General features: G+C 38.3%; 1 protein-coding gene across 8 annotated transcripts in view; it reads right to left on the bottom strand.

The window, feature by feature from the left end:
* CACNA2D3 (calcium voltage-gated channel auxiliary subunit alpha2delta 3) overlaps positions 1-15,518 on the bottom strand; it is a 713,664-nt gene that overhangs the window by 134,237 nt on the left and 563,909 nt on the right. For all 8 annotated transcript variants that reach the window (XR_004646516.1, XM_034776516.1, XM_034776515.1 and 5 more), the window contains 7 exons: positions 15,376-15,459; positions 7,998-8,069; positions 7,686-7,747; positions 6,236-6,303; positions 3,543-3,588; positions 3,289-3,386; positions 1,924-2,017 (listed from right to left, as the gene is read on the bottom strand). Coding sequence is in view for 7 of the 8 variants with exons in the window: in XM_034776516.1 (XP_034632407.1) it covers positions 1,924-2,017; positions 3,289-3,386; positions 3,543-3,588; positions 6,236-6,303; positions 7,686-7,747; positions 7,998-8,069; positions 15,376-15,459 (524 nt within the window). In the remaining variant the exon portion in view is untranslated. The remainder of the gene's footprint in view (positions 1-1,923; positions 2,018-3,288; positions 3,387-3,542; positions 3,589-6,235; positions 6,304-7,685; positions 7,748-7,997; positions 8,070-15,375; positions 15,460-15,518) is intronic.

Genomic DNA, 15,518 nt, shown 5'->3' on the forward strand with positions numbered 1-15,518 from the left:
AATTGCCGCCAAACAGCTGGACGTGCTGCCCCTCTCTGGAGTGGCCACCCCAAACACTTGCTTGGTAAGCTGGTGCCTGGAGCTGGCCCAGGAAGGAGGAGGCAGAAAATATATTCTTCTTAACCTCTGAGGTTAGGGCAAGAAGCAATGGGCTTGCATTGCAGCAAGGGCGGTTTAGGTTGGACATTAAGAAAAACTTCCTAGTTGTCAGAGTGGTTAAGCATTGGTATAAATTGCCTAGGGAGATTGTGGAATCTCCATCATTGGAGATTTTTATGAACAGTTAAAACAAACACCTATCAGGGATGGTCTAATAATACTTAGTCCTGACATGAGCGCAGGGGACTGGACTAGATTACCTCTCACAGTCCCTTCCAGTTCTATGATCATCTCTGAGGATTTGTAGCCATTGGGTTCACATTATCACAAAACCAATTAAACCTTTGGCCCTCCCACTGCCAGCCTCCAATCCGCTATTCCTCCACAATGAACTGTGTCTGTAGTGGCAGAGAGGATATAAAAGGGGTATAAGAGTCTCCCTGTACAAACCCTCTGAAGTTGCCTTCCACGCATGAAGTGGAATAGCTGTAGTTCCATTGTGTTGGAGGATTCAAAAGACCTTATTCTGCTGTGCGAATTTCACCCTCAAAGCTTAGGGTATATTAACACAAGTGGCAGTCATAGGAAATAATTTCTTATCTCTTAAGAGTAGATTGGCTAACCCGCAGCTGGTTATCAGTTCAGTGCACAATATAAACACAATTAATTTTATAGGTAGAATAATTAAAACACTTTTTCAGGCTGGATTTTTGTTGTATATTTTTAAACTAACTTTTGATGTTTTTTTTTAACATTTGACTTAAACAGAACAAAACTTATATTTCCATGGTATTTTCTCTTTTCACCCACAGTTTCCTAAAAATGGAGATGGAAAAATCACAATCCTAGTAATTACAAACCAACCTCAACTAATTACCTCACTGTATTATATGTGGCTTTACAATAACAGGCCTTTTCATACAACACAGAAAATTGTACAAACTTAACCAAATCTCATCTGGATGGTCTCCAGAATTCCCTTTCTACAATGATAGCTCACATAGGCTTTGCTAATCAAATTACCTATTTTCCCAATATATATCACATTTCTCTGCATAATACTATAGCTTAAGTGTATCATATGTAGTGTAAAAGCTCAAATAAAGGAATAGCTAATGTACTGTACAGTAGAGCATTTAGTTCCAATCTGGTTTTAGAAAATTTTAAAATCTATATGCTTTCATATCCAAGACTTATGTCTAGAAAGTCTGAGTGAATAATGTGCAATAAATAATTTATATTATTAATTTCACTGTTTTATGTACATAACCCGTTCTCAAACAAATTACAAATTTCACAAAAGTATTCATTTTTAGAAATATTTCATTAATTTCTTAGAGAATAATTCCAAATACAGTGTTGTATTTTCAGTTCCTACATTGTTTGCTAGTTTCATGTTATTCTGTATTGTTAAAGATTGTATAATCTCAAAAACTAACCAAGATGGCACAAACTGCAAATTTTAAAAGTGCCTAATCTGTTGCAAATTGTCCTTAAGTGAATATTTAAGCTTAAATGTTTTACATTTGCTTTTCATTCACTTTAGTGAAGTTCAAGCTCTCAAATGCTTGAAGAAAATGAACTCACAAAGTTGATTCAAAATTTTCTTTTGAAGATGAACAAATAATCACTCACAATTTTTCATCATCTGATCAGCCCAACTACATAGGTATGTATAATGCGCCCATCTACACTGTATCTGGGTAAAAGGTTCTTAAATTGATAAGTTGTTTTTCAATCATATTTCATAATCATATTTCACTACATGTGCCAGCGTATACTTTTTTATTATACTAAAATGTGCATATGTATTTATTTACTTACTCCGATTTATTTAGAGCTAGACTGGTCCAATAAGCTTCTATTGGTGCACTCACCACTGCATCAAACAGAACTTCTTGTATCAATTCTTTATCACCTATGAAAATGTATTAAATCAATAGCAACAAATAGATTATATGTTTGGTGAAAAAAAGAGTCAAATCAAAATATTTTATTAGGTGAACCACACATAAATAGTATTAATTATTTATATTCAATCTATATTTCATCTACTTTAAACATATGGGCTCTTCACAGAATTACAAGCTAAATATGTAAAGGTGTAAATTACTTCACTTCAATCACCACCACAATTCTCCCTCATGCTTTGTGCTTCTGTGAAACTGGCAGCCTTTACAATGGCACCAGCAGCAATGTTAGATTAGGAAGTGAGGAATACCTTATCCATTTGAAGTGACATGGGAGTTTAGGTAAGACAATGCAATTTCTCATGCTGGTATTTGTGCAAGACCCCAGATTAATACTCAATCTCTTGCAAAACAAGCTATCAGGCATATTAAAATGACCCACCCAAATCAACCAAAAGGATCAGCTCCCGGAAGTAAAACTCCTGGGATTTCATTGGTGGACCGTGGGCCTATGGAAAAAGGGGAGACCTGAAATCCTCACAGACCAAGGTCCCTCAGTTGGTGCCCTCTGTCCCCCTTGCCGGGGAGAGGGAGTTCTGAGTTTTATGGCAGGAGTCCTGTAACTTTTCATTGAACTCACTTAAATGCCTGGAACAAAGGAAACAGGGCAGCGAGACCTTCCCCAATATTAAATTAATAAAGTTGCCGCCTGCTACTTAAATCCATCTCTGTGTTATTTTACTGTGTGTGTTGATCAACGATCACGAGAGTTCCAGGTCTCAGGTTTACAATTCATCTAAAGGACAACCTGCCTCTTCTACAGGACTGGAGTATTGGCGCTCTTCTAACTCTTCAGGAAGAGTACCACCTCCCTAAAAGTTCACCGTCATCACTTCCTGAAGCATGTGGTGTTTTCTCTAGAAGTCTCATTCAGGTACTGTCTCAGCCCCACCATCCTTAATTAATAAGATCTGAGGAGACCATGACACAAGATAGCATGGCTGCCTAGTGTGAACTGGAAATCCAGTGTTTGGTTTGTCAATACTATATATGGTAAAATATCTCAGTATCAATACATGTAAGTACTACACCAATAAATTGTCTTATACTCTCAAGTAAATATGGAATTTGCAAGATGATGTGAGTTAATCCTACCTGGCCAACCAAATCAGCAATTCAACTAATTAGCATTTTAGTATGTAAAGTTTAAATACAATCATTGTTTAGATAAAGGAATGTTTATGAAATTTATCAGTATAAAAATATTTAACATACTCACATTGAAGCAATGGCTCTTTTCCTGTGAGGTAGAGTTTAATAGCATCTAGCTGAGCCATTTGATGGTGTTCAGGATGTACGTCAGTGTTGCAATATGACCTGAGAACATAATGTTGCCAAAATACTACAATGTAAATATTTATAAGCATGATCTCTCTTTGTCTTTGAACGTGAAGAGTTGGGCACAGTAAGCACAAACAATATTAAACAAAGAAGGGTAACGGACACCAATTTCATGCTTTGTTTAAGACTTACCATTCATCTGCCAAAGATACATCAGGGTGTTCTAAATCATGCAAACCTGAAACAGGAATAATAATATGTTGTATAGGGAGCAGTCTAGGTAACCGATGGGTATTTACATACACTTCAGAGCATACACTCTTCCTTCTTGGAAGGAGTATTATTACCACAGCATAATAAATCACAGAAAACTATGTTCACATACACTTCAGGGTCTGACAAACTGGCAAGAGCCAAGTAAATGAGAGTTAAGGAGGAAATGACAGGAATAAAATCATTTGTTTGTGCACAGATATTTAAGCTTATATGATATGTCTGGCGAGCCGAAGAAGATCTGAGCAAAAAGAGCTGCATTAAGGTAAACTACCAGACAACTTTAAATTCCCATGCTATTGTTATTTTAATAAACGCCTTTTATGTTGCATCATAATCTAGAGTTGCAAGGAAGACCTTTTTTTCAGAAATGATAGTATATTTTTAAACAAAACGATGCTATGCTCTCATGAACATGAATAGGAGTTTACAGAATAGTCTAGAAGGGGTCTATTGTATTAACACTTCATGGAGATGCCTGTAAATCAGTACTGTATTATTAGTTATATAGAACCATAAATTTGAATTTGGGGAATTTGAAAACTCTTAATCTCATATCAGTAAATGTAGGCATGTCGGTCCCATGGGATAAAGCAAAATGGGCTAAATTTTCATAATGTGGACTCTGAGTTTTACCTATGAAGATGTAAGCACATAAGTAACCATGGGCATAAATGTGGGGTTTATGAATGCAAGTACATGTGAGCACATATGCTCTGCAGGTCCAACTTAAGGTCCAAGTTTTCAACATTCAGGCAATAATTTATTATTACTGTGTATTATGCTGATGGCAGCATCAGACATTTTCTAGAAAGAGAAGTAGGAACAGTCACTGCCTGAAGAGCTCACACTACAAGAAAGAAAGAAAGAAAGAAATAAAGAAAGAAAGAAAGAAAGAAAATTTGCTTAGAGGGGACCAGAAACTGACTTTTTTGTTTCTTTCTTTTTTACTTAATACACATGTAAACAATATGAACTGTAGGTAGCATGGCAAAGTGGATCTTTAAAAGGGCTTAAACGTGCATATGGTAAAGGACTTGCAATGAGCTCAGGAAGTTCATGACATTGATAAGATAAAATACAGAAAAAGGGGACATGCAGCTGTTTATGTGAGAAGCTGACAAAGACAGATGAGGGAAGGGACATCAGCTAAGTGAAGGGGGCAGAATTGTGATGCAAAGTGAGAAAAGCTTGGGTAAGTAGGGAGGGATAGACTTATACAGAGCTTTGAAAGTGGTGACAAACAGCTTGAATCTGATGTGACAGCAGACGTAGGATTCAAAATTACAGTCCTTAGTGATTGAGTGGATGGCAATATTGTCCAGAGTGATACAGTCAGAAAAGTGGAGAGGGTTTGGGAGAATAGAGTTTGGTGGTGGCTATGTTAAAGCTTAAGGTGATGATGAGACATCCAAGAGCAAATGTCAGACACACAGGCCGAGATGTGGGACTGGATGAAGGAAGATAGGTCAGAGGTGTGTTGGGACCAGCTCAGAGAGTAAAGACTTACAATACTCACACCATGCTACCTTTCTTTCTAGGTACTTATATGGTATCTGAGTCCCTCACTAACATTTATGTATTTACCTTCACAACAACTCTGTGAGGTAGGGAACTAAGATCCACAAACATGAACTGACTTGTCTGTGGGTCTCAGAAAAAGTCTGTGGGCAGAGCTGGGAATTGAACCCAGATCTTCTTGGTATTTTTCTTCAAGCCTTAAGGACAAGCAGCAAGCATTCCTTTTTTAACCTTTTTTTCACACAATGGTGATTATTTGGAGCTACCACTACAACTTCTCTCCTCACTCTCCCAGCACAAGGCTCCTCCACTGTGAATGGCCAGCATACTGTTACAGCCATTATATGTTGGTAACCACCTACCTGCTCCTGGGGATCTTTCTGCCTACATAGCTCCCTCCATTATTGCTGTTCCTTCATTTTCCTGATTTCCCTTCCTTAAGACCCTCTCACACTATATTCCATATAGGTGCAGGTCCACACACTTCCATGCCTGACCTCATCCCCATACAGCTGCCTCTTCTCACCCAACCCCTCCTTCTAGGAAAGCTCTTTGATCACCATTTTAATCCTTTCATCCATTTCACTAATGAATTTACCAAAAATTAAAGATCCAGAAAGAAGAAAGTGTTTTTTTCTTTTGGTTTTGCTAATAAAAAGCAAACAAAATATCAAAACCAGAAGCACTCAGCTCTAGACCTAATTCTAAGTTGATTAACATAGACTTGCTCTAAATTTTGTGGTGATAAGGCTTACTACACTATATTCTGTGCATAACAAAATACTACTTTAAATGTATCCAATATCCTGATTCAGAAATTAGCATGAAGTTAATAATTCTTCTATAAGGATTATTAACAACAAATACGAGCCTTTGAGTGATTCTTCAGCATGGGACGTTTCCAGAAAAGAAGATTCATAAACACATTCTGATTACATGTCATATGAAAATGCTTAAATGTCAAGAATATCAGAAATGATCTAATCCTGGTAGGGAATCTGCAGAGAAACCATGTGAGAGATGCACAAGCTTTAGGCCCACTAAGATCAACAATAAAACTATTGTGTAAGCATCACAAAATGGTATCTTACCTTCTTCTATAGTTACGTTTCCTCTGAAGAAATATTTGCCATGTCCTCTAGAGAGAGCCACACCTAAACTGTGCAGAGAAATAAAGCAGACCTTGAAATCTGTGGCACAAATAATAGCAGAGACTGAGAGCTATTTTGCCTTGCTAACAATTCCAGTTCATGTACTATGCAAATTTAAAAAAAACAGTTTGTTTCCAAAACCCCACTATTATATTTATTGTTCAACTAGCTACTTTGAATGACATAGAATCATAGAATATGGAGGTCATGTGGGGTTTGATTGGTTGTATTTATGTGTGCTTAGAGGTGCAGCAAACCATTCACTCTTTGGCAAACTAACAAAGAAGCCACTCTAAGCACACAACTATTCACCCAGCATGCTCATTCTTCATCCAAATCCTGAACTTGCCCACACAGGCTTACAATGGAGACGACAACTCTTTACACATCAGACTCAGCTATTGAGAAATTTTACAAAGTGTGGGAGCCAATGGAGACGGTGAAAGGAAAGAAATATCAGAACATGATAAAGATGTCAGGAAGAAATTCTTAATGTAATTTTTCTGCTGCTCACACTTTTTGCCTGTTTATATACTTTTTTTCATTGCCTTTATTTAGCTCCACTTAAAGTTTTTCAAAAATTAAGTAATCTGTTTGTTTTTTTTAAAGGAAATCTATCACTGGGTTGCTCAGGAGTGATGAGGTGCATGGGAGTCAACCCTAAAAGTGCTTCCCACTTTCTAGTGAACTCATGCAGCTGCAATGCAGGATACCTTCTGACAGTCATATGTGCTAAGAGGGTGGCCAGGCTCACAGGAATATTTCAGTAGAGTTCTGCAATTATCAGCTTCCCTCTTTGAACATAGGCTACCATAAATATACTTTTATTAACGGATTATTTCTAATTCAATTTTGGGCATTCAGTTAGCGATTTCTTGCCATTTTTGTTAAAACCCATGCCAAAATAATATGGCTGACTTATTCAGTTTTAGTTGTACAAATACACTGAAGATAGTTCAGGGAAACAAAAATATAAAAACCTCAAATTGGAAGTGAAATACTATCTCCATTTATATTGCATTTTTGTTGTGGAAAAAAAATCAAAATGGGGCTCAATATGTAGTTAGTTAAATGGATTATAGTATTTATAGCTCTCTGAGTACTTGCAAAAATCTCTCGTTCAATGTAAACCTCAACTGAATATTTTTTTAATGAAACGTAAGCCATGACAAACACAGTGAGTTTGCCTAGGTGAGCTTGCACAAACTTTCCATCCCTGGAAAAGGTGAAAGGAATGCTGGAAAGCCTCTTTTCTTTGCTATTTTCAGCATTGTCCAGGAATATTTTATTGTGAGCTCCTGCTGATGCTCTTTTCATAAACTCACAAGCTTTGTACAAATGCAAGTACAATGAGTCTGATGAAATGTCCATTTATTATGGTCAGCTCTACCTGAAAGGAGTACCCCTGATGTCTGTATAATAGTAGTCATTTGTCATCACCAATACCCGTTTCTAGATTCAGAACAAGAAAGTCAGAGAAAAGAAAACAAGGTTAGTTTGCTATGAGAAATTTGTAAAAGAGTAAATGGTTAGTTTGTGATAAGGTTAATAATGACATAAAAGGTACATGAGTGGCTCAGGATTATTAAAGGCAAGAGAAAAATAATCTTAGTGAAACATATCTATTCCAAATAATCTTCAAGGATCATTTAAACATTTATTTGCTTTACATTTAGTAGGAAGAACATTTTATACATTGTACCCCTTTGTCCACTGTCTTCTTCACCTCCATAGAAAATTTCCCTGTTTTCCGATTCACCATTGCATTTCGAAGCTGAAATGAGAAAAACATTTTTGTCACTTCCTTCATGTGTGTTTTTAGTAATTTTCACATCCCAAAGTTCCCAAATATTTTCATTTGGTCACAGCAGTTCTTTGTTTTCATATGGTGAGAACACAATTTTTCAGCAATTACTGCTGCACTTCCAATAAGTGTGTCTGTTAGAGGTGTTATGATAAGGCAGTCCAGTAGGAGGGAAATAATCTGTGATTCAGCTATGTCAACAAGCCATTCAATGGGAAAGTAATAAAGAATAACTACAGCTATTTCATTTTTCTTTCAACTTCCATTTGGTGCTTTACATTGGGCTACAGCTTAAATCAAACCAGAAACTGAAACTGGTACAGAGTGGGACAATCCACTAGGTAAGCAATGTCTCACCAGGAACACACACCAGCAGTGAACTGTGATCTGCACTGGCTGCCTCACAGATTCTGTGTGGAGTTTAAAGTATTGATTTTTACCTGTAAAGTCCTAAGTAGCCCAAGAATGCCTTCCTGAAGTACCGTACTGTCACAAGTCTACTGTTTCAAGGTGCTTGGGCTGGAGCCCCCTCAGTGTAAGAGAGGAACAAATGGCAGGGCATTCTTTTTGAGGAGCCCTTAGCTTTGTAACTTACTACCCCTGTCTGTTTATTTGAAATAGGCCATTAAGTTCAATATTTTAGAGCTGTCTAGCCAGATTTTTGGGAATGGAGAAATATGATAAGAGCTGCTATTTGGGAGCAATGTGAGTATTGTCTGGGTGTGTTTTGTGTATTTGTACGCAGTGTTGTTGTAGCCACATCAATCCCAGGATATTAGAGATAAGTTGGGTGAGGTAATATAATTTATTGGACCAATTTCTGTTGGTGAGAGAGACAAGCTTTCAAGCTACACAGAGCTCTTCTTCAGGTCTGGGAAAGATACTCAACAGTGTTACACCTAAATACAAGGTCGAACAGATAATTTATCATAAATAGTTAGCACATATTCTAAGGGATGATTCAAGGTGAAGTGGTATTTGTTTATTTACCGGTTTAGGGTTAGAAGCTCCTGATACTTTCTTATCCTGTTGTATTTTTAATTAATGGCACAGGCACAGAGACCTTAGGAAAGATATCTTTATGATATATTTTAAATTAAAATATTGTTCTGTTTGTGGATATGTGTCTAGTAAGCAATAACAGTATTTGTTTTAAATACTCCATAAACATAATTCTCATTACAGATTCCCACTAATTACTTATTCATTCATGCTCACTCTAAGGATGAGCTACCATATTTTAAGATATAGTAATACATTTTATCTGGCAAATCAGTTCTTACACTAAAATATGTTCTATAAAGGACAATAAAATAAATAAATAAATGCAGAAGTGTGATATGAAATGGGCATTTCAATCTCTCTTAAATCATTGCTATTTACAATATTTGGAAACAATGTTGTACCTAGTGTTATAGCAACGTCCATCACTTTCCTTCTCCAATACCACATGCCGCATATGACAGATCGGTCAATGAGAACAGATTTCAATGAAAATTTGCAAATGTGACCCTATCAAGGTGCTATGCAGGCTTTTCTGGTTAGTTAAAACGAGCAGGGCTTGCCAAAGCTTGTCAGTGAAATATCTGTTTATATTTTCATGAAAAGAAGTTGAGCATGGCTGACCTATCAAAAACTGCAATGTTTGCGCTCTTTAAATGTAATTCTAGGCTGTCTAGATTGAAGTTAACTGTCTTACTTTCCTGTTAGTGAGTGTAAAAGAATAATTTTTAGCTGAAGGCATGCATAAAATAAAGCACATATTTTACTGTAGATTTTTTTTAACAATACATAATAGGCAATTCTGGAAATATTTTCCCATTTTAGCTTTTGTGGTTTTGGACTTGGAGAGCTGGTCTTAATTAACAATCTACTTTCTAACATTTAAAGAACTGTTCCATTTATCTTTAACATGTTTTTCATTTCCCTCCTTTTTGGTGCCTGCAGTTATCTAGGACCCATTCCTCCCACAAACCTCAGGCAAGTCATGGATTTACTAACAGGGCCTCAAAAACTCTAGTAGCATTTATGATCAAGTCTGAATATGACATTTAGCATTTTACTTGTCTTTATTTATTTGCTTTCTAAAAGTACATTTCTTGGATTTATAATCTGGTTTCTCAACTCTTCTGCAGTGTCATCTCTGCTCTGAGTATATAAAGCAAGTACTGCCTCAGATGGCTATAGACACTCAAAACATCATTCAAACTTTTTTCAAAAAAAAAATATATATATACACACACACACACACACTTTGTCCAACTACAAATTATAGTAAAAGAATTTTAAGAAGTAACTTCATGAAAAAAAAATACTGTAAGATTTCTATTCCTAATAGTGTGTCAGTAAGATCAAGATAGCGGTTCCTATAACTTGGGAAATGAATTAATGAAAAAAAATACCTCCACTGAATCTGTTTGCTTGTGGCTACCAACAATCTAAATTCAGCTTTGCTACCTTCTCCTCACTAGGTCACAGGATAGCTCCTACTTATGTCTACTGTATACATTTTTGTATTACAAAGTATGCCCTTTATTATGTGTCTTCGTGTCCTACTGAGAGATGAAGGAAGGTCCAGTGGTTAGAGCGCTAGCCTAGGACTTGGGAGACCAAGGTTCAAATACCTGCTCTGCCATACACTTACTATGTGAAACTGGCAAGTCACTTAGCTTCTCCATGTCTCAGTTCCCCCATCTAAAAACCCTATGTCACAGGGGCTTGGGGAAGATAAATACATTAAATATTGTGAAACTCTGAGATCTACTGAAAAAAAAAAAGCTATATAAGAGCTAGGTATTATTATTTCTGTCAGCCAACACAATCTCAACGCTAAAGTATGAGATCATTTAACGTGCTTGCAAAACTGTGAAATCATTAAGTCAATGTGGTAACTAGTGAAAAATTCTCTTACACAACTTCAACAGAAGTGTTTTGTGGGGGTAAAATATGCCAGTAATATGTTACATGATTACAAGCAGCTGTATGAATAAGCTAATTCTTTACTTTTTCTTGAACTTGAGCAAACAACGCCTATTTGGTCTGGCACAGGGAGAAACAAGAGCATCAAATCCAGGCCCTCTGAGCAGCTGAGCAGCATGCTGCCTTCAAGTCAGCAAACTGTATCGCAAAGCTCTAATTCCCCAATGAAACATCCAGCAGCCTCACTGACCCTTACTATTAACCAAGAAGGGGCTACATTTTGTTCCAGGGGATGGTGACATAAATAATCTCCTAAAAAAACAACACTAAACAACACCACATTTCAAAACGTTCTGGATATTCCTTAGACCTTAGAAGGGTTAAATAAAGAGAGGGTTTAGGCTAGGGTTGCCAGGTGTCTGGTTTTCGACTGGAACACCCAGTCGAAAAGGGACCCTGGCTGCTCTGGTCGGCACTGCCAATTGGGCCGTTAGACGTCCGGTCGGCGGCATGGTGGAGGCCCAGGTCTAAGGCAGGCTCCCTGCCTGCCTGGGCTCCATGCGTTCCCGGAAGCAGCTTCCAGGTCCCTGCAGCCCCTAGATGCATGGGCAGCCAGGGAGGCTCTGTGCGCTGACCATGCCCTAAGGGCTGGCTCCACAGCTCTCACTGGCCAGAAACCATGACCAATAAAAGCTGCGGGGGTGGCACCCGGGCAGCACATGGAGCCTCCCGGGCCGCCCATGCCTCTAGGGGCTGCAGGGACCTGGCGGCCGCTTCCTGGGAGCCGCGGTAAGCACCACCAGGACCCCTCACCCTGCATTTCCCCACATCCCAACCCCCTGCCCCAGCCCAGAGCCCCCTCCTGCACCCCAAACCCCTCATCCCTGGCCCCACTCCAGAGCCTGTTCCCCCAGCCAGGGCCCTCACCTCCACCCTGTACCCCGACTCCATGCCCCAGCCCACAGCACCCTCCTTCACCCTAAACCCCTCATCTCTAGCCCCACCCCAGGGCCTGCACCCCCAGCCGGAGTCCTCACCCCACACCCACATCCCAACCCCCTGCCCCAACATGGAGCCCTCTTCCACACCCTGAACCCCTCATTTCTGACCTCACCCCAGAGCCCGCGCCCTCAGTCGGAGCCCTCATCCTCCTCCCGCACCGCAACTCCCTGCCCCAGCCCAGTGAAAGTGAGTGATGGTGGGGGAGAGCGAGCGATGGAGAGAGGAGGGATGGAGCGAGTGGGGGCGGGGTCTCGGAGAAGGGGCAGGGCAAGGGCAGGATGTTCATTTTTGTGCGATTAGAAAGTTGGCAACACTAGACTGGTCATTACTTTGATCAGGAAAGTCCACCCCAAACCTTAAAATTCTATTTATCTCTAGTCATGTTGCTAAGAATGGTTCTATCTATAGCTTTCATCATGCATTTCCTTATTTTGAACTGCTCCTCCTCCATCCCTTTTCTTGATCTTTCTGTCCCTCTGTGTAACTGAAGCTCTTATAAATGTGTTATGTATAGTTATATTAAACACACTCACACACACACACACACACACTCCTCTCCCATTACACAATAAAATTGTAGCAGTGCTGGGCTTGGTTACAAAAATCTCTATAAAAGTATTATTTTCACTTTGTGTTTTCTCATATTTAGACATCTGCAAGAACATTTCCAGTTGCAGGTGGCGCTGCCAAAGCATTAGGCCAGCATTTGGAGTTTTACTACCTTTTTCCACAACATTTAACATATTGTCTTTTCAAAAAATATTTGGTGACTAATGATCTACTAGTAGATTTGTAGGCCACTGTTGTATAAAAAAGGTATCTATTGATGAGATAACTTTTGAAGGAGGATTTGTTTCCTTAAGTATGTGATGATGAATTGTAATGATTCTGGAACCTGGTAGATTTGACCCCTGTAAGGGAGTTACTCTGATGTGTATATATTATGCATGAGTATCCAAGACTGTGGTTACTAGTGGTCCAAAGCTACAGTACTAAGCCCATATATTTCCTGTCACGTATTCTGTATTCCTCAAAACTAAATCCTCTTGCTTTTTATCTAGTTTTCACTTTTACATGTCGGGAGCCGACCTGGACCCGGTCCACAAGCTTTTTGCTCAATTTAGTCTATTAGTAGTACTAAGAAAACTATTAGGTTTTTTTTTTTGAAATCTGAAACCCTGGGAAACTCTGCTTGTTTCAAGGTTTGAACATTAAAAACTAAAACTAGCAGAGTTTAGTCCAAACCTTTTTTGGGCCCCATGGACCTTTCATCAAAAATTGAAATAAAACTCTTTGCTGTCTCTGGATAGACACAAAACAGACTTTGGTTTGGTTTTGTAAGGAAACTTTGGTGACTGTTGGTCACTCGATAAGTCTTCTGGGTCTTGCAGAACTGCCCAAAATTGAATCCACAGGCAGTGCACAGAGATGAGCGTCTGCCAGTTTTATCAGGAGCTTTGGTGGCTTTGTTGTCTATTCAGACAAAACCAGAATCCAAGCAGAGCTCCATTGATTTAAATTTTTTTGAACCAAAATCAGGTTGTGTTCAACAACAAAAAACTGAAACCACTAACTAGAGATGTGTGTGGAATTTATTGCAACTAAAGTGAGAACACAAATGAGGAAATAAAACTGTATAAACCAACTAGAAGAAATTATAGAATTATACTGGAAATACTGGGTGGAATCAAAATAGGATAAAAGAAGGGAAATAGAAAAAAAAAACAGATTCATGAATGCCTAAAAGGATGCATGTTCAGTCTACTAATAAAACGTGTACATTGGGAATATATTTTTAAAAACATCAATTAGTCGTAGATAAGTTAGGTATAGTGATATGTAATCAAGGATAAGAAAAAGGCAATGTAGAAAACACGAAGGATTTCAGAGATTACAGAAGGACATTTAGAGAATATGAAAACATGAAGAGGAAATTTTACACAGTGAAGGCAAAGAAAAATGCACTAGGTGACATAAGAAATAAGAAGAAAGGTTTCATGTAAAGTCAGCACAAAAACTCAAATATAGAGACAGTATGGCCTCTTGAGAGACAATGAGGACAATCTATCAACAGGAAAGAAAGATATTGCTAAAACACAAATGAATTGTTTCATTATTCACAAAAGGAGGGAATGGGCAGTGGCAGAAACTGATATATATTTTGCAACCGAAAAAAGAAAATATAGACTTATGTTGGAAAAGGGATCAAGAAATTAGTACATCTGAAGTCTGACAAAACTCCTGGGGAAGAAGTATGTGATTCATCCCAGATTTCAGAAGGACATGACAAAGTAAATATGGGAACCTTCAGTGTGTGCATTCAAAACCTCATGAAACAGTAGAAGTATGAGGGACTCAAGAGAAGCTACTGAGATTTGAGAAGTAATCTAGGAAAGATCTATGAAAACACAGACATGCAGGCATGACTTTGGCAATGGTGAAGTTATGGGAAAAACTAAGTAACAGAGACAGAAAGGGGAGCACCTGGAAAGTTACGATTTAATTAAGGACAGTCAGCATGGATTCACACAAAACGAATCATGCCTAACAAATCAGATTTATTGAGGAAGTAACAGAAGGACCAGGCAAAGGTTAAGCCATGGACATACACATAAGGAAAGCTTTTGATACAGTACTGCAAAAAAGACTAAGCCTGCAAGGTAACTAAGAATGGGATAGAGGGCAAACTACAGAGTGGATAGAGAAATATGGGTAATATCTGGAGGGATCTTGTGCATGGCACAGGTGAGGATAGAAGGAATTGATTTGTATGATGTTCTTCAAACCTGAAATTAAGTGTTAGGTGTAAATCATTGATAGGGACTCCATGCTAGCTTCTGTGATCTAAACAGACTCCAGCATCTGTTTTTGTTTGTTTTTTAATTTAGTTTAGTTTGTTCTTTTTATTTCTAAGGGCAGCATGAGCCAAGAGAGCTCCTCCAGAGAGGTGGAGCAGTCAAAATCTGGTCCAGATTTCTCAGTTTGATCTGATAGGTGGGCCAGACCTGAACAGAGGTACTGATCCCTGGTGACCAGCACAGTGCCACTGGGGTTCATAATGGGATGCATGGAATATTAAAATTAGGTGATGAATTTTACAGATGATACAAACTCAGAGAGACAGAAACATGCATATAAGAAAGAAAGAGAAAGAAAGAAAGAAAGAAAGAAAGAAAGAAAGAAAGAAAGAAAGAAAGAAAGAAAGAAAGGTAAATAAAATTCGTAATTAGGTAAAAAGGGACTACTGTCTCTGGAGCAGTTAGGCGGCCTCTTTGCTGACTACTTGAACAGTTACCAAGTACAGTAGTGGGATACAACAATCTCTTCTGACAGGGCCTTAAAACAAATCACTTACCACATCATCTCTGTCTTCCCACTCAACCTCAGAAAGATCAACGCTGCTGTAGTTGGGTTTTCTTCGCTTTTTTCCTTCTTCATACTAGCATTCAAAATAAAATTTAAAAAATTAAAACATTAGGCATGTTATGTTTTACTTGC

Source organism: Trachemys scripta, chromosome 7 (assembly GCF_013100865.1).
Source record: "Trachemys scripta elegans isolate TJP31775 chromosome 7, CAS_Tse_1.0, whole genome shotgun sequence".
In the NCBI taxonomy this organism is placed as follows: domain Eukaryota; kingdom Metazoa; phylum Chordata; order Testudines; family Emydidae; genus Trachemys; species Trachemys scripta.